The sequence below is a fragment of the Mastigoproctus giganteus genome, chromosome 8 (assembly GCF_048544385.1).
Source record: "Mastigoproctus giganteus isolate SK-2022 chromosome 8, ASM4854438v1, whole genome shotgun sequence".
Taxonomy (NCBI): Eukaryota; Metazoa; Arthropoda; class Arachnida; order Uropygi; family Thelyphonidae; genus Mastigoproctus; species Mastigoproctus giganteus.
The window spans coordinates 106,150,921-106,174,944 of record NC_143582.1 but is presented as its reverse complement, the minus strand read 5'-3'; the positions used below and the strand labels follow the sequence as shown (position 1 = coordinate 106,174,944).

The following is a 24,024-nucleotide window of genomic DNA, read 5'->3' as shown; positions in this document are numbered from 1 at the left end:
TTCTTAATGCATGAAGAATCACTACTGATAATCAAATCAAGAGTATTACTCCCTCTAGTTGCCTCCCAAACATGCTGATGTAGAAAACAATCATCCAATAAATCCACAAAAGCCTTTCTAGTGTGTGAGTGACCAGCCCCCAAATTCCAGTTAATATCTGGGAAATTAAAGTCCCCCATTATAAGACTCTCTGATTTACTGGCCCACTCTATTTCCCTGTACAGTTTCTTATTATACTCATCAGAGTCATTAGGCCTAAAGCACACTCCTACTCTCAATTTTGATCTCCCAATCCTTATGTCACACCAAACTGACTCGACACTGCACTGTCCAGCATGTCGACTGGCTTCACTTCCTTGGATTTTATGTATTACTTAACTAATAGCATAACCCCTCCTCCCTTTCTATCCTATCTATCATTTCTGTAGACATTGTACTCCCCAAATTCCAGTTCTGCATTCCTTATATCTGTGTGACACCACGTCTCTGAAATCCCAACAATATCTGCTTTTGATGTTTTGAGCAATACCTCAAATTTATTTACTAAACTCCTAGCATTGGTGTACACGCAGGTATACGTGCACCTGTTTCTATTCTTAGCTACCCTAACACAACCCATGTGTTTACTTGTACCCCAATGATTCCCAGCAGTCTCTGAAATATCCTGCATCCTATTTTCCAGGCTGCTGCTCATTCCAATAGAAGCAGTGCAAGAATCACTTTCACCTCTGCCAGTGGCTACTGTTAATCTATTAGTCCTTGTATCCCCCCAATCTAGCAGTTTTCCGATCCACCTAACACTGCCTCGATAGCATCAGCAAACATTCTTGCACCCTTTCTATTTAAGTGTATCCCATCCCTGGCGATGGGATACACTTAAAAGTTTGATTGATTGGTTGATTGAAATTGATGCATTCCCTTCCCTAATGAATTCTTCATGCATAAATGTAGACGTAAAATATTAAGATTCTTAGCAAAGCTTATTATGTTAGTACTCATCTCTAGATCCATATTGGGCGCCTCCGTAGCCAGGTGGGAAGGAGCAGCAGTGCGTAGTACATGCTTGTTGATTAGACCGGGGTTCGAGCCCGTCACCACCACATACGGAGGATGCGGAAAGGTCAAGGGAATGACCACCGCATATTCCCGGAGCAATATGGCCTTAGTTGCTAATGCTCCTAAAAACCAAAACAACGACAACAACAACAATAGATCCATATTGGTTAGGGTTAAATTTACAATAAAGGAAAGTAAAGAGAGTAAAAGTATAAAGTAAAAGTTTCCAATTATATTAACAGATTAATTAATTTAAAAACATATCTCTAGGAAGAGGAAGTGCACCACTTTTTCCTGGTTGTCATTTATAAAATTATGAAAAAGATTTGCATGTTTGAATAACCAAGCGGTAAATGCAAAGCTTTCGATGTCGTCGTCATCAGTTAGTGAATTACATGAGTTGTAAGTGTTGATTTATAGTATCGTAGTACCCAGGATGCATTACATTAAACACGTGGAAATTTGATTTGTGTGAGTTGCCATATTAGTGATAGATTTGTGGGTAATTTAGTGTTTAAAATTTCGTATGAGCTATTTAACGGAACCATTTTATAACTAGGGGTTCGTACTGGAACATGTTATAATTCGATTTAAGTTTAATTGAAATAATGGATCATGATTAAAAGAGTGTACATGTTGACTGAGTTCAGTTCCTGGGTGGTCTGATGTGAAACTATTATAATGATAGTATGCTCTCATGTTGGCTGTCCTGGAAGTTCCATATTTTGTGGTGGTGCTACCTATGTAGTATGCATTACATCTGGATTAGGATTTTGTAAGGTATATTAAATTGTTGATGACTTGAATATTGTATTTATATGTTTCCCTGTATTTGCTGAAAAAAGTACCTAGCTTATCATATGATGAAAAAATCAGTGTAATGTTTGTCCGTCTAAATATATTTCGGTGCTGAGGTGCAAGTTGGCTATGATACGGAAGTGTGACTACTGTATTTTGTGTATGATCAGCACTAATGTTATCAATGCGAGGATTATTAATTTTTTCTTTTACAGCTAATATGGTTTCTTGAATTAACTGTTTGGGGTATTTTCTAGCTATAAAAATTTTTGTTAGGTATATTAGTTCTGTAGTCAAACCTTGCGAATGATTGTATTTGATCGCATTGTAGATTTGGTTGTATAATACTGATTTTTTTGTGTTGTAGGGGTGGTGGGAATGAAAATGTAGGAATTTCCCTGTATGTGTCCTTTTCCTATGTTCGCGTTTTCAGTTTGTTATTGGATTTATATACAGTAAGATTTAGAAAATTAATACTATTATTTTCTTCTAGTTCCGAAGTATATTTTAGTCTGTTGTGGATGGAATTAAATTTTTGTAGGAGTTCATCAATGGTGGTTTTATTGCTTATAATTAATACATCATCTGCATATCGCATGAAAATGCAAAATATCTATTCAGTTTATCAGCAACCTGGGCAGGATCATCTAGGGCAGGGGTTGGCCACCTTTTTTGAGTGAAGAGCCATTTTTTATCTAATTAAAAAAAAAAAAAAAAAAAAAGAATCTGAAGAGCTGCACCTCAGATCAAGCTGAGAGGAGGGGTTTTAAAAATTATACTTTTGAAAATATTTTTTATTACTGAAAAAATGCAACAAACTTCCAATTAAGTACGAATTAATGTGACTTTTGCTGCTGAACTTCTTCAGCGAATCTCTGAACATCAGGAAAGTACACTGTAATTTTCATCTTTAAACATGCCGAGAGACTCGCATTGTTCAGACAGTTTCTTGATTTATTTTTAATACAGTTCATGTTTCAAAATATTTGCTCACAGAAATAAGTCAAACCAAAAACTGAGAGAAGTCCATACGCAAATATTTTCCAATTTATATACATTTACGGTAAGCTACTCCACATATTGAACACAATTTGGTCTTGCTTTTTAAATTCGTCTATCACCGTTCATTAGTGTAGAATTGCAAGGGCAACCTTTTGCCTCTCCAAATCCTCAATTTCAGTTTTAAGGTATTTTAGTCTTGCACTCCACATGTCCTTAATTTTTAAGTCCTCTTAACTCCATTTCAAATTGTGCTTCATCAATTTCAGGGAATGGAGAAAAATTTAAATGAGAAGTACTCACTTCTAGAGGTTTGATTAAAAATGATAAGAGGTTGCCTTTTTCTTTCTAAAATCCTCAAACCTATGGCTAAATTTGGTATACAATTTTGACAATAGTTTGTTGAAAAATTGGCAAATTTTTCAAATTTAGAATTCAAATTCAAATTTTTCAAAAAAATGGGATTGGATTGTTTTTAGTACCTCGATATTTTTTAACATTGGAAAATGTAATAATTTGCCACTATGTCGCCTTCGAAAACGCATGATTTGTGTTCAAACGAAAGCAGTTCTTACAAAAGCACAACTTCTGTGTTACCTTTTCCTGGTAATTTCTGATTTAACACATTTAAATGTGAAGTCACATCTGCCATTAAATAGAATTTTTGTAACCAATCAGTGCCTTCTAGCTCTTCATATTCAGCATTCATATCCTTTTGTCTTAAAAATAATTTAACTTCATCAAGACAAGCAGCAAATTGCGTCAGCACTGCACCTCTAGAAAGTCATCTAACGTCGTCATGCATAAGAAGGTCAGTATACTGACAATCGACTTAATCAAGAACTTAATCAAGAAGTTCACGGAATTCTTGATGATACAGTGATCTTGCCATTATTTTATTGACTATCTTTATGACCAAATCCATCACTGCTGTTATTTCTTTTCAAAACATTTGCAAACAAAGTGCCTCTTGAAGAATTATACAGTGAAAGGAAGACACATCACGCAAAATGTTTTTTCTAAATAAATTAATGAAATCTTTGTTCTCACCTCTCATGCTCGGAGCTCTATCGGTTGTGATACAAATTATTTAGTTCATATTAATTCCCCTATTTTTGAAGCATTCGGTAAATCGCAGTTTCTATATCTTCTCCATGTGTTTGTCCTGTAACTGGCAGTAAAGGAAACAATTCTTCTTGGGGTCTTTGAGAATTTATATATTTACAAACGGGAGCAACTTGCACAATGTTGCCAATATCACATGATTCATCATGTTTTGTTTTTGTTTTAGTTAGTTGTTGGCGCATCGGCTTCTATGGCCATAATGCACCTCCCAAGATTTTTGCAGTACTCTGATCCAAGACCGAGGCGGGATTCGAACCCGCGACCTTTGGGTTGCCAGGCAAGCACTTTACCCAGCAGGCTAGCCCGGTTGGCCCCAATTCATCATAGGCTATAGAAAATCCTGATGCTAACTTTAGGTCCATAATCTGCTGACTAGTTACATCTTCAGCCATTAGTAAAGCTCACAGTTTTTGCAGATATTGCACAATGACAGATGGAAGTCTGTTCCAGTAATTAACCACCCACTGGCTAAAGGCAAATTTCCACACATCTATTCTACATCTGTCTTTTCTAAATTTGAATTTATGCCCCCTTAGGTTCGTAATCTGAACAAGTGAAAGGATCCCATCAGAATTCAGTGTGCTCAATCCATTCAAGGACTTATACACCTCAATCAGATCACCACACAGGTGCCTAGTCTCCAGCCACTGCAATTTGAAGAACTTAATCCTCTCTTGATAAGAGGATCCCTTCATTCCCTTCACCAATCTTGTTGTCCTTCTCTGTACACGCTCAAGCAAATCTACATCCTTCCTAAAATGAGGCCTCCAGACCTGTATGCAGTACTGGTCTGGAGGCCTCAAGGCGTGGCCTGACCATTGCCTTATACAGAGGGACAATCATGACCAGGCCCTGACAGCCTGTCTGCATCGCTCAGAAAATTTCATATCTGACTGCACAATTACTCCCAGGTCTTTTTCATTTTCTACCACCTTAAGTGTAGTACCACACAGTTGGTACGTTTTTCTGGGGGTTACTTCTATCCATATGCAGTACTTTGCATCTGTCTAGGTTAAACTTCAACTGCCACTTCTTAGCCCATGTGCCCAAATTATCTAGATCTTGATGCAGTAGCACACTGCCATTACCGTCATTAACAACCCTGCCAACCTTTGTATCATCTGCAAACTTCGACAGTAAGCCTGATATACCTTCAAAACAACAGAGGACCCAACACTGAACACTGTGAGACTCCACTAATAACATTAGTCCACGAAGAACAGCACCCATTAATTACCACCCTCTGTCTTCTCCTACTTAAACATCCTTTTATCCATTGTAGCAACTTAGGCTTAACCTTATTCCCGTCCGCTGGGGTACGTTCCAACCCCAACTGGGTTCAGAAAGTTAATTCTATAATTTTTACTCTAATTACAGAGCTGAAACTCGCTATAGTTGGAGCCAGAACTGTTTTCTTGAATTTTCCCACTTAAATTTTCAAAACCTTCTATTGAATTTCACGCAAATGACAAAAATGTGACATCAAGTATGCATTTTTTTAGGCCTTTTCAATTAATTTTTTTATCCCCACCCTAATTAGCCTAGAGCTTATGAAACCCGACATTTGATTCGTTTCTTGGTGTGAAGCACGCGAATTTCTTTTCACAGAGAGTAGCAGTTCAGGTAAACAACTCCGCCTGAATACCAGCGACGCGTGGGAAGTATAAATCACGTGACCTCGTCCCTCGCATGGAGTCAGAAGGGAGAAGTGTAAATAAACAAAAGACGGTCGGGGAGCTACTGTTTTTGACCTAAGAAGCAATACAGCGATACAGTAATAATAAGTTTATCAAAGGTGAACAGATCGTATTTCCTATCTTCAACGCGTATTGCTCCTACGAACAGAAGATAAAGGAAATTCATCTGTTGGAAACGGAAAAAACTGGTGTAAAACTGATAACACTGCAATGCGCATTTGATAAAAAAATTTTTTGCTTTATTGTAATTGTTTTTAGTAAACAATATCGGAACAGCAGTTTCCTGGGTTTGATCTTCTAACCAAATTTCGAGAAAATATCTGTTTTTAGCTGCGTTATAAACTTTGAAAACTGGTGCATCAAAAGAAAAAAAAATCATCCGCTATGAATAACGTTCTTTTTTGAAATGTGTATTGTTCACAAAACTGCAATATTTCTAACAATACAAAAGCTAACAGATTACGACTAACGTGTGCTCAAAAAGTATTGTTAGAAGATATTTGCTTGTTACGCTTTGATGTCATTGCAAAGGGAGAAGTTCAGAAGAAACAGATAAACTCCGCTGACAAATAGACTTACTCCCCAACACTTTTACTGTTTTACTGTGGTTTTTGGCAGATGAGTCAGTGCGGTTTCTTGTATTCTCTCTCTCCCTCCCTCCCTCCCTCTCTCTATATTTCGGGATCTCTGACCATCACGGAATATAAACAGAAAATTTGTTTGTCGGAATGCTGCCCATCAATTATCAACTCTTTTACCGACCTTCTAATGTATGTTGTGTTCAAATAATCCACTTTGCGAAATTCGAAAGTGCTACATCAATTAGGAGCAAAAACGGTTTGCCCCAACATAATGAATTACTTTATAGGTATAATAATGATTTTACTGACTGGAAGAAAGTGTCTACAATAAAAGGCGAAAACACGCGGTCACTCAAAGGATAAGCAATACAGCGATGTTTGAAATTTATAATGCAGTTCACTAGCTAATATTTCCAGAGGAATTATTCTGGATTTTTTATCAAATGAGCGCCAGACCAAAATCGGACTAATTAGTAATTCCGCATCCTAGGATGAGCTGACTAATTAGAATTCCAGCATCTGTGATGAAATGTCGTGCACGATATTGTTCGCTACAACAATAACGTAAAGCAACAAAGCAAAACATTGTAACAGAGCAATAATGTGAAATATTGTTAGAAAGTAAAAATGCTAAATACTGTTCCCTAAAACAATAGTACAGCAAAGTGTTTTTCTTCTTTTTCGTTTATACTGTGGCTTTCAGTTGAATTTTCTTGATTTTGTGTCAGTACACAGAATATGTATTGTAATTTCTTCGATATGTATTGAAGAAATTTACAATATGTAAATTATTACAATATGTATTGAAATACATATTGAAGAAAGGAAATACGATAGTAAAATACACATTGGAAATAAAAAAATATTCCTGTGTTCAAACAATTTTCCCAAATTGTTTGAACACAGGAATTTTTTTTTTGTAATTGTATTTTGTAAAATCAAATGTGATTGTATTCAAACAATTTGGGAAAATTGTTTGAATACAATTACATTTGGGAAAATTACAACAAAAAGACTGATTTTACCCGAAGACATCAGATCAGTCCAAAGTAACTGTGTAGTCATTTGTATTCAAGTGATGTTTGAAATGTATAATCCAGCTTCCAATATATTTATGGCTAGTATATCCAATTGACGAAAAGGGGATTGAATGCCGTCCATTGTCCCTTCTAAGCTGAAATTATTTCCCTTTGGGAATATTGCAAATACTGATATCTGTCGAACAGAAGACAGTTTATGTTCCCCTACCGTAACGAATTACTTGCGGTGACATGAAGAGTAACTTCCTCTTTGATTTTACTGCAAGAAACTCAGAACAAAACACCTGTTCTAACTGCATAGGTTTATTGTTACTGTCCTGACATCGTTTGTAGGTGACAACTAATTTCCATGCAATAAAGGATTACTGTACTATAGTTTGATCTTACCGTAAGGTTAGAATGAAACACTTTCAATATTTCCAGAGGGATTACTGTTCCTGACATTATTTATAGATGACAACTACTACCATGCAAAAAAGATTACTGTACTTTGGTTTGATATTACGGTAAGATTTTGATCTCCCCTACCGTAACAAATTACTGGCGGTAACTTGAATGGTAACTTCCTCTTTGATTCTACTCAACAGACTCTCAGAACAAAACACCTGTTCTGACTGCATAGGTTTATTGTTACTGTCCTGACATCGTTTGTAGATGACAACTAATTTCCATGCAATAAAGGATTACTGTACTATAGTTTGATCTTACCGTAAGGTTAGAATGAAACACTTTCAATATTTCCAGAGGGATTATTGACTACTATTTGCTGAATTTACCGCAAAGAAGTTTTCACAATTACACATATGTAGAAGGCGAAAACACATACTCCACCCAAACAAATTATTTTCACTACAAGAAAGAGTTGAGGGGGGGGGGGGCTCAACGGATTTTCCACATTTCTTGCTTCTGCGCAACGCGAGAACTTCAATTTAAGTAGTGACAACCGTTGATATTTCACATTTAGATTTCAGACTTATTTTCATATTTAGATTTCAGATTTACCTTAGAAAATGCATAGGAGTTACTTGGAAGGGAATTATGAAGAAAGGGCAGCTGATGAGCAGTCATCATCAGAAGATGATAGCTCCTTCTGTGAGGAATTGGACCATCGGAGTAGCACGGAGACAAGCGATGGCAGTGACAGCGACTGGGAGCAGCTGGAGGAGGATGTATATATCGGGAAGGATAAAAGCACGGTGTGGAGGAAAGTTGCCCCTCGTCTAAATATTCGCGCAGCTCGAGGTAACATTATTCATTTACCAGGTGTGAAGGCTGCAGGTAAGTCCGCCAAATCACCAATTGATTGTTTTTTATTATTTTTCGATAATGAAATGATAACCCATATAGTGAAACATACTAACGAATATGTTGATAAAATATCTTCTAATTTTTCGTTGGCCAAGGATGCTAGAAGAACAGATAACGATGAAATGAGAGCTTTGATAGGTATTTTAATATTGGCAGGAATGTCTGGGCTAGCAGGGATAAACGCAGAACATATGTGGCGTAAAGATGGACTTGGTTCGGAATTGCTCTCATCGGTTATGACCCATAAGAGGTTTTCATTCCTCCTTCGGGTTATGCGATTCGATAGCAAGAGTGATAGACACATTAGAAAAGAATTGGACCGACTTGCAGCGTTTCGTGAAATTTTTTTCATGTTTTTGGAGAGATGCCAGAGATTTTACTCACTTTCGGAGTATGTAACTGTAGATGAACAATTAGTGCCATTCAGGGGTAGATGCTCATTCCTTCAATACATCCCAAGTAAACCGGCAAAATATGGACTGAAAATATTTACATTAGCCGATGCTAAGATGTGTTTCACGTTCAATATGGAAGTTTATGTGGGGAGACAACCTTCTGGGCCATATGCCCTGTCAAATTCGCCCCTCGATGTGGTGATGCGGCTTGTTCGCCCAATTGAAGGAACCAACCGTAATTTGACCACAGACAATTGGTTCTCCAGTGTGCCTCTGGCTTCTAAATTACTACAAAAAAACATTACTCTTGTTGGCACACTAAGAAAAAATAAACGTGAGCTACCAGCTGAATTGGTCAATGTGAAGGAACGCGAGCCGACTAGTAGTTTGTTCGCATTCCAAGATCAGACCACAGTTGTATCCTATGTACCAAAAAAACCCAGAAATGTGATCCTAATATCGACTAAGCACCACGACGATACTATAGATCCTGACAGTGGCGACAAAAGAAAGCCGGAAATTATTACGTTTTATAATATGACCAAAGGTGGAGTTGATGTCTTGGATGAAATGTGTGGAACGTATACTACTTATCGGAAAACCAGAAGGTGGCCAATGGTACTTTTCCACAGGATTTTGAACATTGCTGGAATAAATGCCTTGGCTATTTTCCGTAGCAATAATCCAGAAGTGAGACTCCCTCGAAGCGAGTTTCTCGCAGAGATTGGAAAAAGTTTAGTGAATCCACAGCTCCGTAAAAGAGCGGCCACGGTAACTCTTCCAAAATATCTTTGTGCGAAAGCAGCGAAATATGCTTGTATTCCACCAGAAGAAATTCCTGGACCTTCCCAACAGTGTCCACCTAAGCCAGGTAGATGTTACAAGTGTCCCAGGAAGAAAGATCGTAAAACAAAGAAATTCTGCGAAGCATGTTTAGAACGAGTTTGTAAGGAGCACTCGAAGACTGTCTGTGAATTATGTTTTGGGAAGATACCTAAAGAAAATGTTCAAAGTAGTGACAGTGATGACTAAAAATACACACTTATCAAGTTGGCTTTTTTTATTTAGCTAAACTGCTTTATATTAGCATACATAATTTATATGTATATTTAGATACACAAACGTAGCAAAAATTATGTATGCTAATATAAAACAGTACAGCTAAATAAAATAGTCTACAAATGTGTGTGTGTGTCGCTACTACAACTTTTTCAGCAGGTCACTTCTTATGAGACATTCTTTCAGAAGTGGGGTGTTTCTTGCAAGTTAGTTTGAGCAACATAATGCAGAAGGCCTTAGTTTTATTCTATCTTCCTGGTGCACTTGTACATTATGACAAAGTAGATTTAGTTTATATTTAGAATTCAGCATCGCTTTTCATTATTCAAGCAGATAAGTTCAGATTTTTTTTTTATTTTAATTAATTTAGAAATTAGCTCGATACAGCTTCTTCATATTCATTTAGGGATTACACTATTACAGATATATATTCATTTAGGAATAAGACTAATACAACTTTTTCATTCAGTTCGGTTTACTAATGGAAATTTGCACACTTTTTTATTCAGTTAGAAATTAAATTTACAATATTTATAACTTTTCATTTTTTTAGGATTACACTAGCACAGTTTTTTTTTATTCGTTTAGAATTACATTAGCATTTATTTAATTTTTATTTGTTTAGGATTACATTAGCACATTTATTTATTTTTTTTATTAACGTAGAGATTAAGTTGACACATCTTTTTTTATTCATTTAGGTTTAGGTTACCACATCTTCCTTATTTAGCTAGAGATTAGCTAAACATAGCTCATTATTTTTATTGCTAGAGATTAGATTGACACGTTAATTTTTTTTTTTAAATTCATTTAGGGATTATATTAGTATTAGCATAGCTTCTTGGTTAGGTGTGTACACTTCAGAAGGATCAGAAATCTTCTTTTGGCTGGATGCAACTGTACTTCTGCAGCTTTTACATGAAGTAGTTTTGGCAGAGACCGAATGGCTACTCTTTTTTAGAGTTGTGTGATTCACTACTGATGCCAATCTCTATGAGAAGCTCTTCGTGTGTATTATTCACTTCTGGATTTTTGTTCTGCGGGTTGTTTATGGTATTAATTCCTGAAATGTCAGGAATCCAAAAAAAAAAAAAAAACGCCATTGGTCATTTTCTGCTTTCCTGAGACATGAAGTAGATCACATTTCATCCTATGAGTCTATTCCACATTCGATCATATTGAAGCGTAATTTCTGGCTTTCTACTGTCACCACCGTTGCTATCTATAGAGCTGTCAAAGTGGGTTGTGTGGGAGCACATTTCTGGTTTTTTTTGTGATATTCAGCTGGCAGTTCTCTTTTCTTTTTTTTTTCAGCGAGCCAACAAACAGTGTTTCCTCGTAAAATTTTAGTAGTCAAAGACAACGCTAGAACCAGTTGTTATAGGAGCATATTGTGATTAGTTTCTTCAATAGGGCAAACAAGCTGATTCATCACATCCGGACGTTCTTGAAAAGTTGTCTGGCTGTTGTCTTTCAACATAAATCTCCATATTCTTTGTGCATAAAATCATATTTGCATAGCATAATGTAGTATGCAGTTCACATTTTGCTATTTTACTGGTACGTATTCGGGAAAAAAAGAACATTTATCGTTGAATGAAACTAGCTGTTTATCTTCAGGATATTACAGCACTATGTAATTTCTTCGGCATCTATCTAAAAACAAATACCAAAAAATCTGTAAATGCTGCTAATCGGTCTGTTTCTTTCTCTTTTGAGTCTGTTACTTCGGACCAACCATTATTATTCCACATATTTTCCAAGTTTTAACTTGCTGCATGATACGTTCCTAAAATGTTTGTTAGAAAGCTAATTTCATTGTTATCTGTTCTTCTAACATCTGGCGTGAATCACTATCTGGGTTAACATTACATTATCGAAAGGACAATCCTATAGTGATTGGTGTTCTTGCTGCAGCCCTTGTACCTGGCAGATGACATATAATGTTCTGGGCTGTGTGGATATTTTAGAGGCCAGCAGTTTTTCTTCATTCGGTGACTATTCTTTCCGATATAGTCACGCTTTGTTTGTACTGTTGTGATGTTCACTTTCTGGGCAGTCATCTTCATCAGTGGATGCTGAAGTTTCAATAAGGCATCCCTATTGTAACCTTCAGCGCTGGAGTCTGGTTTCAGAGGTTACAGAATAAAACATTTCAAAAAAAAATTAATTTCTATAAAAAGGAGCATACTGCTAGCCCTGATGCGTGCCTATTGTACAGTTTTATCAGCTCTTCAAGTGCTGGCAGGATCTATTCCACTAGATCTTTACGTAGTTTACAGAGGGTTGTGTTACAGATTGAAAACAAGCAATTCCAACCGACTTCTTTGATATTAGAATCAACATGAAAAATCATAACATCTAAGATGAGAAGAAAAACAACAGGAACAAACTTTCTACCTTATGACAGACACAATGGGACATATCGCTGACCGCGCAGGTTACTAGAAAGTTTTCTCCAGAGGTTACCTACCTAACGGATAAAGGCAGAAGATAATGGTTCTCCCTATCGATGCAGAAGTCATATCTCACCACTGGACACTGTCGCTAAACGATAAACTGTGCAAATTCGGACTTTTTCATACTAACTTCTGCTCTTGCGGACAACGTGAAGAGTGACAGCATGTGTTATTTGACTGTGACATTTATGAGGACTTGAGAAAAAAAATTGTGTTAGAGATTTTCATCCTGGATTGGAACATCATCTTGTGGAAAACACGGAAATTCATTCCACCTTTCAGAACTTTGCTTCTCTTGTTTTCGAAAGATGCTGATCTATTGGACAAACACCAACTGCTGCCATCTGATTTGTTTTTACCTGGGCACTATTTGTGTTATACGCAGAATGTAAATATGTATTGATGAACCATATACCAGCTTAGTTTCAGTTCTACTATTATGTTTTATGCTGAATGTAAATATGAGTGTTAACATATTATTATTATAAAAATAAAGATATTTATTTGAACTTCATTTTGCTTTGCTGTGTTAAAAATATGACAAGCCAAAATTTACTTTTTTTTCTTTTTTTTTTGGTAGAAAATATCAATAAATTACAGCCATTAGAATGTCATAAACAAGAGACAAATAAAAAAAAATAGTATACCCTAATCAAAAATAAAAAAAGAGAACGCAATCAGATTTTGGAAAGCATTATCTTTTCAGATAAAACTCAGTAAGAGGAAACAACCATTCTGTGGAACAAAACTTTCACTTGCAACATTGCATATTGCAATTCAATAGCACAGCACAGGAATACACTGAACACAAACATTATTCATGATAACATTGTTTATTTATAAATTACTTGCATTTCATACACGTAATAATATAATATTGTTTACTAATAATTAATGATTACACTATTTTTTCTAAAATTGAAAAAGATTTGGATTTCATTTATTATAACATTGCCAAGTAGTTAGCTTTGGACCTTTGACAACCTCCTGGCCTGCTTCTCACAAAAAAGAAAAAATACTTTTATTTTTCTCTCTCTCTAGGGTAAAAATGCAAAATATTGTTTCCTAAAACAATTGCAGTAAAGCAATGTGGATTTTTCAAATGCGCGCCAGATCAAAATCGGACTAATTAGTACTTCCGCATCCTAGGATGAACTGACTAATTAGAACTCCAGCATCTGTGATGAAACGTCGTGCACACAGATATCATTTCCTACAGCAATAATATAAAGAAACGAAGCAAAATATTGTAACAGAGCTATAATGCAAAATAATGTTAGAAAGTAAAAATGCAAAATATTGTTCTCTAAAACAATTGCAGTTTCGGCATCCTAGGATGAAGCTGACTTAGAGCTGCAATGCTGTTTTTTTTTTTTTTTATTATTATTATTTATTTTCTTCATTTATTTTTTGTTTTTGTATGGGCGGCTCCTAGAACAAAAGTTCATCTCGGCCTCGTTGCTCTGTTCAGTTTTTACGCATTGTCAGGGTAAGGCCAGTGTGTGTCGTGAAAAAAAAAAAAAAATCATCCCGCTTAGGAATATCCCATGTTGGATGAAGACAGATGAAAAGGAAGGCAAGAGAGAGAGAAAAAAATTTTTCATCCCGCACGGGAGAAAGTGACAGGAAAGAAAAACTTTGTGAGCTTATGTGTGTGTTCTGTATTGTGATGTTGTATTTGGGCATTCTGGCTACCTAGAAGCAGCGATCACCTGGACGACTGCCTCCAGGTACTCGTCCCTAGCAGGAGGGCAAGATCTTCCCTACTAACTGCACGCCCTTCTCCCTGGGGAACTACTAGTAGTAGTAGTAGTGGCATGTGATGCAAGAAAGCAAGTGTATCAGCTTATGCAGCATCAGCCAAAAAAAAAAGTTTCCCAGGGAGGAAAGAAAAACTTGTATAAGATGAAGAGAGGGAAGGAGAAAAGAGGAGAAGCACTATCCCGGGCCAGGGAAGCCCCAATCCAGGATGGATTGCTAGAACAACACAAGAAAAAAAAAAAAATAATAATAATATAATAAAATAAAATAAATAATAATAAATAAAATAAATGAAAGTTAGCACTCTGGACCTTTGACAATCTCTTGGCTTTCTCCCCACCAAAAGGGTATTTTTTATTTCTCTCTCTCTCTCTCTCTCCCTCCAGGGTCGGACTAGAAAGGGTGGACTCCCTCCCCTAAGGAATTTTTTTTCCCTCAAGTGAAAGAAGGGAATTGGAAATTTCATGAAAATGAACCCTGTTTTTCTTCATTCGGTGAACGGCTACTCTGTCAGCGCAAGAGAAGTGAAATTACATTTGCAGCTCAGAATGGAATTCAAACATTGAAACACATGACATTTTATGGTGAATTTTTCAGGTGTTGTGTGATAATGAAAATTCAATTTTTCTCTGGAAATTTTTTGATGATATCAAATGCATATCAAGGAAATATTGAAGTATTCAATAACAATTACTTACAATTTCCCAATCCCTCACTACGAGTAATGGATTGTTCTCACAATCTGTTACTAGCTGCGCATTTTTTTTTTTTTTTTCGTTTGTACACCAGGTGAGATGCATGTGAAGTTCCTTCGATATCAGTTTTCGAAGTTTATAACGCAGCTATGAATAGAAATATTTTCTTGAAATTTCGTAAGAAGATCAAATATACATCCATGAAACTGCTGTTCCGATTTAGTCCTCTAGAAACAATTACAATAAAGCGAACTTTTTTTTTATGAAATGCGCATTGTAGTGATCAGTTTTTTTCTTTCCGTTTCCAGTATAGCTTCCAGTATATGAATTTCCTTGATTTTTTTTAGTAGATAATACATATTGAAGAAAGGAAATGCAATATTTTAGTTTTTCAAAACCAATTCGTTGCAATTCTTTCATACAACAATTACGAAAAGCAATAAAGCTACTGTTGTGAGAGAGCCATGCAAATTAGTGTTCGCAAGTAATGATGCTCAACTGTTTGTTTTCCACGAAAGTTGTTTACAGTTTCATTTTCTCCTTGGATCACCTTGGTAACGCTAATGACGTAAGCTTGACCAGTCAATTATCTCTCTGCGTGCGTTGATTCGTTTTAGCCAGAGGCGCCGAGCTGACGCGCGAATTTTTGAACTAATGCTGTAACGCGTTTTATTTTCAAAGCTTGGATCTTGTTTTCCCAACATCAAAATTTAGTAAATTGAAATGTGATCGTACATTTTTGCTGTTTTAGAGTGAATTAATAGTTTTTGCTGAGCGATAAAGGTAGGAAATCAAAGAATATACTACTTCTGTTTATGTATATTGAGAGTTTCAATTTTGTAAATTGAGTAGAAATTATGAAAATTATTAGTTTTCTTCGGGGGGAGCAACTTTTGAGTTAGGGTTAAAAATTAGACAAAAACAGGGCGGACTTAGACCGGGTTAATACCATTCTGCTCCAATTTGTACAAGTCTTCCATGTGCAACAGTGTCAAAAGCTTTCCTGAAATCCAAATATATGATATCAATATATTTGGTTGTTCCAGCAATCAACCACCTGCTGGCTAAATGCAAACTTCCGCACATCTATCCTACAACTGTCTTTCCTCAATTTGAATTTATGCCCTCTCAGGCAATTATTCTGAGCAAGAGGAAGAATCCTATCAGCATTGAGCATGCTCAAACCATTCAAGGATTTATATACCTCAATCAGATCACCTCGCAGATGCCTAGTCTACAGACACTAATTTCCAAAACTTAAGCCTTTCTTCGTAAGAGCAACCCTTTGTTCCATTCTTGTTGCCCTTCTCTGTACTTGTTCCAACAGTTCTACATCCTTCTTAAAATGAGGCCTCCAGACCTGTATACAGTATTCAAGGTGTGGCCTGACCATTCCCTTATACAAGGAGATAATCATCTTCTTATCCCTACTAGAAAAAACCTGTATATCATTGACAAGGCACCATGAGCTACTCTTGCAGACCATCTGCACTGCTCAGAAAACTTCATATCTGCCTGCACAATTAACCCCAGGTCCTTTTCATTCCCTACCACTGTCAGTGTAGTACCACATAGTTGATACGTTACTCTGGGGTTACTGCTTCCCATATGCAGTACTTTACATATGTCAATGTTAAACTTCAGTTGCCACCTCTCAAGCCCACCTACTCAACTTTTCTAGATCCTGTTGCAGCAGTGTACTGTCATTAGTATCATTAACAATCCTGTCGACCTTCATATCGTCTGCAAAATTGGACTTTAAGCCTAAAATGTTTCCCCTTGTTTATCATTTTTCCTACCACAATTTCCTAATGCAAGAACATTAGCAAATGTTCTTGCATCCCCTTGTATTTAAGTGTATTGGATGCTTGTAAACATACTCTCCCATTAACTCATAGACCATGATGAGAAAAATTCTATCCCATGAGGTTAGCACAGTCTCTCCAGGTCAACAATCAAATTAAATTATTAAATTTATTTTTGAACTACACATAACATTTGAATATGGACTCAAAAGCAGATTCCCTAAATCAATTCAGAAGATAAGACTTAATGGATGAGATTTTCAGGTTGACTACGTTCATAACTTCAGGGGCTCACATCTTTTGAGTATGGGCTTGGCACACACCCAGGGTCCTGAGCTGGATATCATCATTCTTCTCTTTCTTGGTGATTCCCTTCTATTTCTCTCTCTCTCTCTCTCTCTCTCTCTCTCTCTCTCTCTCAGGTAACTAGGGATTTTTTTTTTTGGCTGGTACAGCATAAGCCTCACCTCAGGCTTCCTTGCACCATGTAGCTAATAATAATAATAATAATAATTTGTGCTAGGTGAAATGTAATAAAATTCTCAAAAATTCTTGAATTTTTGAGAATTCAAAAATAAAAATATTTTACTTAATTTTTTGTACTGGGAATGCTAGTAGTTTAAATATTTTCCTAGGAAGTTTGGTTTTAATTTCTTTGAAGGGCAGAAGAAACTGAAATGAGCACAGAAACAATAAGTCTGAGGCCACTCCAGCTATTGTTCCTCTGCTGAGTAATAAGTTCATTTAGAGATATACAAAGTAATAATGATTTACCCATTGATAAGTACGAATAGACTTCCTAAAATATATTGTTACCCTTATTATAACAGTTAACCATACTGTAACCATAAATATAACTTCAGCACAATGTAACTTTCTATTCCTGTCTGCTTCACCTGTGAAATATGTTTCCCACTTGAGCTGTACAAGTAAGTTACACTATGAGAAGGTAAAGGGGTAAGAACCGGATCAGCCCCCCCCCCCCCAGCTGGTTCTCTAGAAGGTTTACTGAAAAGGTCTCGTCAGGTGCTTCAAAAAAAACCCTGCTATTTAAATTGGACAAAAACATGAACACCCTATGAAAAGCTTCACTGCCAGAACCTTGTAAACCAATATAATAATCATTATATAGAAAAGAATTATTACTGTAATTACATTTGGTCTACATTTCGATCTATATAAGCCTACCTCAATTTCCTTTTCACCAACCACACCTTCCTCCACAAGTCGTTTTGAGTACTGATCCAAAACAGGTACTTGTTTTCTAATTTTTGTGTACATTAAAGGCTGAGTAAACATAGGCTCATCAATCTCATTATGACCATTTCTTCTGTAGCCAACCTGAAATATATTGTTAAAAAAATCACAGAAGTATAAAAAAAATTTATAACAAAATGAATACAGAAAATTAAAGATTTAGCCATATTTATTCAACAAAACTAAACTGATATTGCTAAAGCCATAAATCTGATGTTTAATTTTAAGTCTGCTGAAATACAGAAATTGAAATTGGAAAAAAAAAAATATATATATATATAAAAACAAAACATTATTTTTGTAAGTATGGAATGTCTTTTTCGAAATATGTAAACAAAGTTTCTTTTTTTCTTGTGTATGGTTAACCATAGCTTCAGTTTTGTTATGCCATTCACATAAAAAAATAAAAAATGCAAGGGAACACTCAAAACTTCCAAACACTGGGGTAACCAAGTTCCAGCATTTCCTGCACAACCCATGTAATTTTTAAACATTTTGCTTAACTATACTTTAATTCTGATGTTGTTTTGTTACTCTACTCCTGCAGTGATGACATTAGTTCTGCACAAGTTCAAGGACAATTTTATACAGGTAGGGATATGCTTTTCTCAAATGGATAATTTAATGCCATGTGCTTTAAAAGAGTATTAAATGTCATTGTTCAAATAAAAGATTGAACAATATTTTAGTTGTATTTTCAGAAATAATGCTAAAATTGGTAATTTAATGCCATGTGCTTTAAAAGAGTATTAAATGTCATTGTTCAAATAAAAAATTGAACAATATTTTAGTTGTATTTTCAGAAATAATGCTAAAATTGGATAATTTTTTTATTTACTTTTTATTTGGAATTTCCTTTATAACTAGTCTTCAGCTACTTGGCTTTCAGGTTTAGTCTGAATTGCTCGATTGATTATGTATATAAAGTGCTTAGCATCATAATACACAGCCATTTCTGAATAAACAGAAAATTTTTAAGGTGGCATCGTTTTAGGTTATATCTCATATTGAACTACACATAACATACATAACACATAACACACCTTCACAACGAGTTGCCATGATATTGCACTACTTCGAATAAGTAACGCTTCACCTAAGGAGAAGACTAGTGTTACTTATTCTCAGATAGGTACCACCACCCAGACAGCACTGTTTCAGGGCTATTTGGCCCTTCGTCAGTGAGTGGGTAGGTACCCAAGTGATGCAATGATGGCAAAAACAGTTATGAAGTATAACTCCACAATATGAGAGATGCCTGATGGTGTATGATGTATTTAGACTAAGGCGCATTTAGGGCTAGAGCCTCAAGCTGCGAACAAATTTAGACTATGTATATAAAGTGCTTAGCATCATAATACACAGCCATTTCTGAATAAACAGAAAATTTTTAAGGTGGCATCGTTTTAGGTTATATCTCATATTGTGAATACCTTCACAACGAGTTGCCATGATATTGCACTACTTCGAATAAGTAACGCTTCACCTAAGGAGAAGACTAGTGTTACTTATTCTCAGATAGGTGCCACCACCCAGACAGCACTGTTTCAGGGCTATTTGGCCCTTCGTCAGTGAGTGGGTAGGTACCCAAGTGATGCAATGATGGCAAAAACAGTTATGAAGTATAACTCCACAATATGAGAGATGCCTGATGGTGTATGATGTATTTAGACTAAGGCGCATTTAGGGCTAGAGCCTCAAGCTGCGAACAAATTTAGACTATGTATATAAAGTGCTTAGCATCATAATTATATATAACAATAGCAATATAACCTAAAACGATGCCACCTTAAAAATTTTCTGTTTATTCAGAAATGGCTGTGTATTATGATGCTAAGCACTTTATATACATAGTCTAAATTTGTTCGCAGCTTGAGGCTCTAGCCCTAAATGCGCCTTAGTCTAAATACATCATACACCATCAGGCATCTCTCATATTGTGGAGTTATACTTCATAACTGTTTTTGCCATCATTGCATCACTTGGGTACCTACCCACTCACTGACGAAGGGCCAAATAGCCCTGAAACAGTGCTGTCTGGGTGGTGGTACCTATCTGAGAATAAGTAACACTAGTCTTCTCCTTAGATGAAGCGTTACTTATTCGAAGTAGTGCAATATCATGGCAACTCGTTGTGAAGGTATTCACAATATGAGATATAACCTAAAACGATGCCACCTTAAAAATTTTCTGTTTATTCAGAAATGGCTGTGTATTATGATGCTAAGCACTTTATATACATAGTCTAAATTTGTTCGCAGCTTGAGGCTCTAGCCCTAAATGCGCCTTAGTCTAAATACATCATACACCATCAGGCATCTCTCATATTGTGGAGTTATACTTCATAACTGTTTTTGCCATCATTGCATCACTTGGGTACCTACCCACTCACTGACGAAGGGCCAAATAGCCCTGAAACAGTGCTGTCTGGGTGGTGGTACCTATCTGAGAATAAGTAACACTAGTCTTCTCCTTAGATGAAGCGTTACTTATTCGAAGTAGTGCAATATCATGGCAACTCGTTGTGAAGGTATTCACAATATGAGATATAACCTAAAACGATGCCACCTTAAAAATTTTCTGTTTATTCAGAAATGGCTGTGTATTATGATGCTAAGCACTTTATATACATAGTCTAAATTTGTTCGCAGCTTGAGGCTCTAGCCCTAAATGCGCCTTAGTCTAAATACATCATACACCATCAGGCATCTCTCATATTGTGGAGTTATACTTCATAACTGTTTTTGCCATCATTGCATCACTTGGGTACCTACCCACTCACTGACGAAGGGCCAAATAGCCCTGAAACAGTGCTGTCTGGGTGGTGGTACCTATCTGAGAATAAGTAACACTAGTCTTCTCCTTAGGTGAAGCGTTACTTATTCGAAGTAGTGCAATATCATGGCAACTCATTGTGAAGGTATTCACAATATGAGATATAACCTAAAACGATGCCACCTTAAAAATTTTCTGTTTATTCAGAAATGGCTGTGTATTATGATGCTAAGCACTTTATATACATAGTCTAAATTTGTTCGCAGCTTGAGGCTCTAGCCCTAAATGCGCCTTAGTCTTGCTCGATTGATTTAATTTTCTTTTTCCTTGCATATGATTTCTGTTATTCTAATGCAACACGATCTTTTTCAGAATACTGAATGCTCTCCCCCCCCCACCCCTTCTCTTCCATAGTATTTCACTAAGTGTATGAACCATCTCTGCCAGGTTTTGGAATTAATGTAATCTACACTCTTTTGTAATAAACTCTTAATGTAATACTCTTGATGTAACTCTACACTCTTAATGTAATAAACCCTCCAGCATATGACAGCATGACGAAACAAATGGCCCTCAGTCCCCAGCAGCTTTCACTCTCCCTCTTACGGCAGCGAGAGGATCAGAGTGGAAGCAGCGGGTGCTAAGAATCTCTGAGTACGACCAGGCTGCTATGCACGGAAACTGAACCTGGCCTGTTATAACGTAAGATCACTCATCGGTGAAGACAGGATATTAGAGCTGGAAAAGGAATTAGAAAATGTGAATTGGAATATCATTGGTTTGGCTGAAACAAGAAGAAGAAATGAATCACTTATAAGTTTATCAAGTGGAAATCTGCTGTACACCAAAGGAAATAGTGAAAGGAGCGAAGGTGGAGTTGGGTTTCTGGTCAATAAGATTTTAAAAACAACATTTTGGAATTCAAAAGTACATCACCAAGGGTGTCAAGACTAATACTCAAGATTTCTAAGAGGTACAAGCTAAAGATTATAATGATTTATGCACCAACATCGAGCCATGATGATGAAGAGGTTGAAGAAACGTACACCGAAATTGAGAGCCTTCTAGATGAGCAGAAAACCCACTACACTATTATTATGGGAGACTTCAATGCTAAGGTTGGAAAAAGGCAAAACAGCGCAGAAAGAGGAACTATAGAAAATTTTGGAATTGGTGAAAGAAATGAAAGACTTGTGGAATTTGCAGAATCTCAAGGACTGTCAGTAATGAACACTTTTTTCAAGAAAAGGGTGAACAGAAAGTGGACACGGAAGAGTCCAAATGGATTAACTACTGATGAAATCGACTTCATCCTCACTAACAGAAGACATATTGTGGATGCTGTTACTGTCCTGAATAAGGTAAATGTTGGAAGTGATCACAGAATGGTAAGATGTTCACTTGATATAGATGTAGGAAAGTAAAGGAAAAAACTGACTCGAGTAAATAATACAAAGGTCTTTGAGATAACAGAAGAGGAGAAAAAGCAGTATGTACTGGAACTTAAGAACAAGTTCGAGCTTCTGAAGACTGCTCAGGACCAAGTTATCGATCAGGAATATTACAACTTTTTGAAAGTGATAAAGCCCAAGAAACCTATACGGAAAAATAAATCCAAAGATGAAAAAATTAGTCAAGAAACACTTGTCATGATTAACCGAAGATGACAAATGAAAAGCAAGAAAAAACACTGACAGGGAGAAAATTGAGTATACTGAGTTATGCAAAGCCATTAGAAAGAGACTCAGAGAGGACATAAGAAGATTTAACACAAGAAAAGTAGAACAAGCATTAAGGGAAAACAAAGGATTTAAATCAGCAGCCATGAGCAGTAATACAGAAAGACAAATGATACTGAAACTGAAGAATAGCGATGGTGTACTTATAAACAGCAGAGAAGGCATAATTCAAATAGCAGAAGACTACTATAGAGAATTATACAAGGAGCAGGGGAATGATGCCAGCAGTGGGGAAGATGGATTGCAAAGTAGCAACACATACGACATACCAGATATTCTTCCTGATGAGGTAGAACATGCATTGAAGAAAATGAAGAATCAGAAAGCCCCGGGGGAAGATGAAGTTACTGTACAGTTGTTAAAATTGGGAGGAAGAGACATAACACAAAAACTGGCAAGGCTCTTCACAAAGTGCATTACAAAAGGTGTGACGCCTAAGCAGTGGAACAATGCAATCATAGTTTTGCTGCATAAGAAAGGAGATAAATCAGAAATTGGAAATTATAGACCAATTAGCTTGTTATCCCACATCTACAAGTTGTTCACAAGGGTCATTACTAACAGATTAGAAAGAATACTTGATGAGAATCAACCGAAAGAGCAAGCTGGCTTTAGGACTGGATTCTCAACTATGGATCACCTTCACGTAATATCACAGCTAATGGAGAAAGCAAATGAATATAAAACAACATTATGCCCGGCATTTGTGGATTATGAAAAGGCATTTGACTCCATACAGCATAAGGCAATATTTCGGGCACTGGAAAGACAAGGCATTGATACCCCATATATTATGATTTTGAAGAAAATATATGAGAGTGCTACCTCCTTTATTAGACTAGACAAAGACAGTAGGAAATTTAAAATTGAGAAAGGAGTTCGACACGGAGACACAATATCTCCGAAGCTGTTTACTGCTGCCCTTGAGGAAGCTTTCAGAAGATTAGACTGGTCGCAGAAAGGAGTCAATGTGAATGGAGAGTACCTAAACCATTTACGATTTGCAGATGACATTGTGGTCATAAGCCACGATCCCAAAGAATTAGAGGAAAATCTTAATCAGTTATGCACAGCTAGTAAGGATTTTGGACTAAAGATGAATATGACTAAAACAAAAGTAATGATGAACAAGTATGCCACAGAAAGGGAAATAATGATTGAGGGAACAGTAATTGAAAAGGTGGAGTCATATACTTATCTGGGACAAGTTATTAGCTGTAATAATGATAAATGGCTGGAAGTCAAGAGAAGAATAAATTTTGGATTGATAGCATTCAGGAAATATAGTCACATACTGAAGTACCAGTTTGTCTGAAACGTAAAATAATGAACCAATGTATACTCCCCACCGTGACTTATGGAATTGAAACTTGGGCACTCACCAAAAGAATGGAAGAGAAGCTGAGAACTACACAGCGAAGAATGGAACGAATCATATTGGGAATGAGACTGTTAGATAAGAAGAGAAACACATG

The 24,024-nt window shown here is 36.3% G+C and overlaps 1 protein-coding gene across 3 annotated transcripts in view; it reads right to left on the bottom strand.

Annotated features, from left to right (window-relative positions):
- LOC150081753 (2-oxoglutarate dehydrogenase complex component E1-like) overlaps nt 1–24,024 on the bottom strand; it is a 1,213,922-nt gene that overhangs the window by 562,133 nt on the left and 627,765 nt on the right. For all 3 annotated transcript variants that reach the window (XM_090378853.1, XM_090378854.1, XM_090378852.1), the window contains exon 12: nt 17,967–18,119. In XM_090378853.1, coding sequence (XP_090234979.1) covers nt 17,967–18,119 — 153 coding nt within the window. The remainder of the gene's footprint in view (nt 1–17,966; nt 18,120–24,024) is intronic.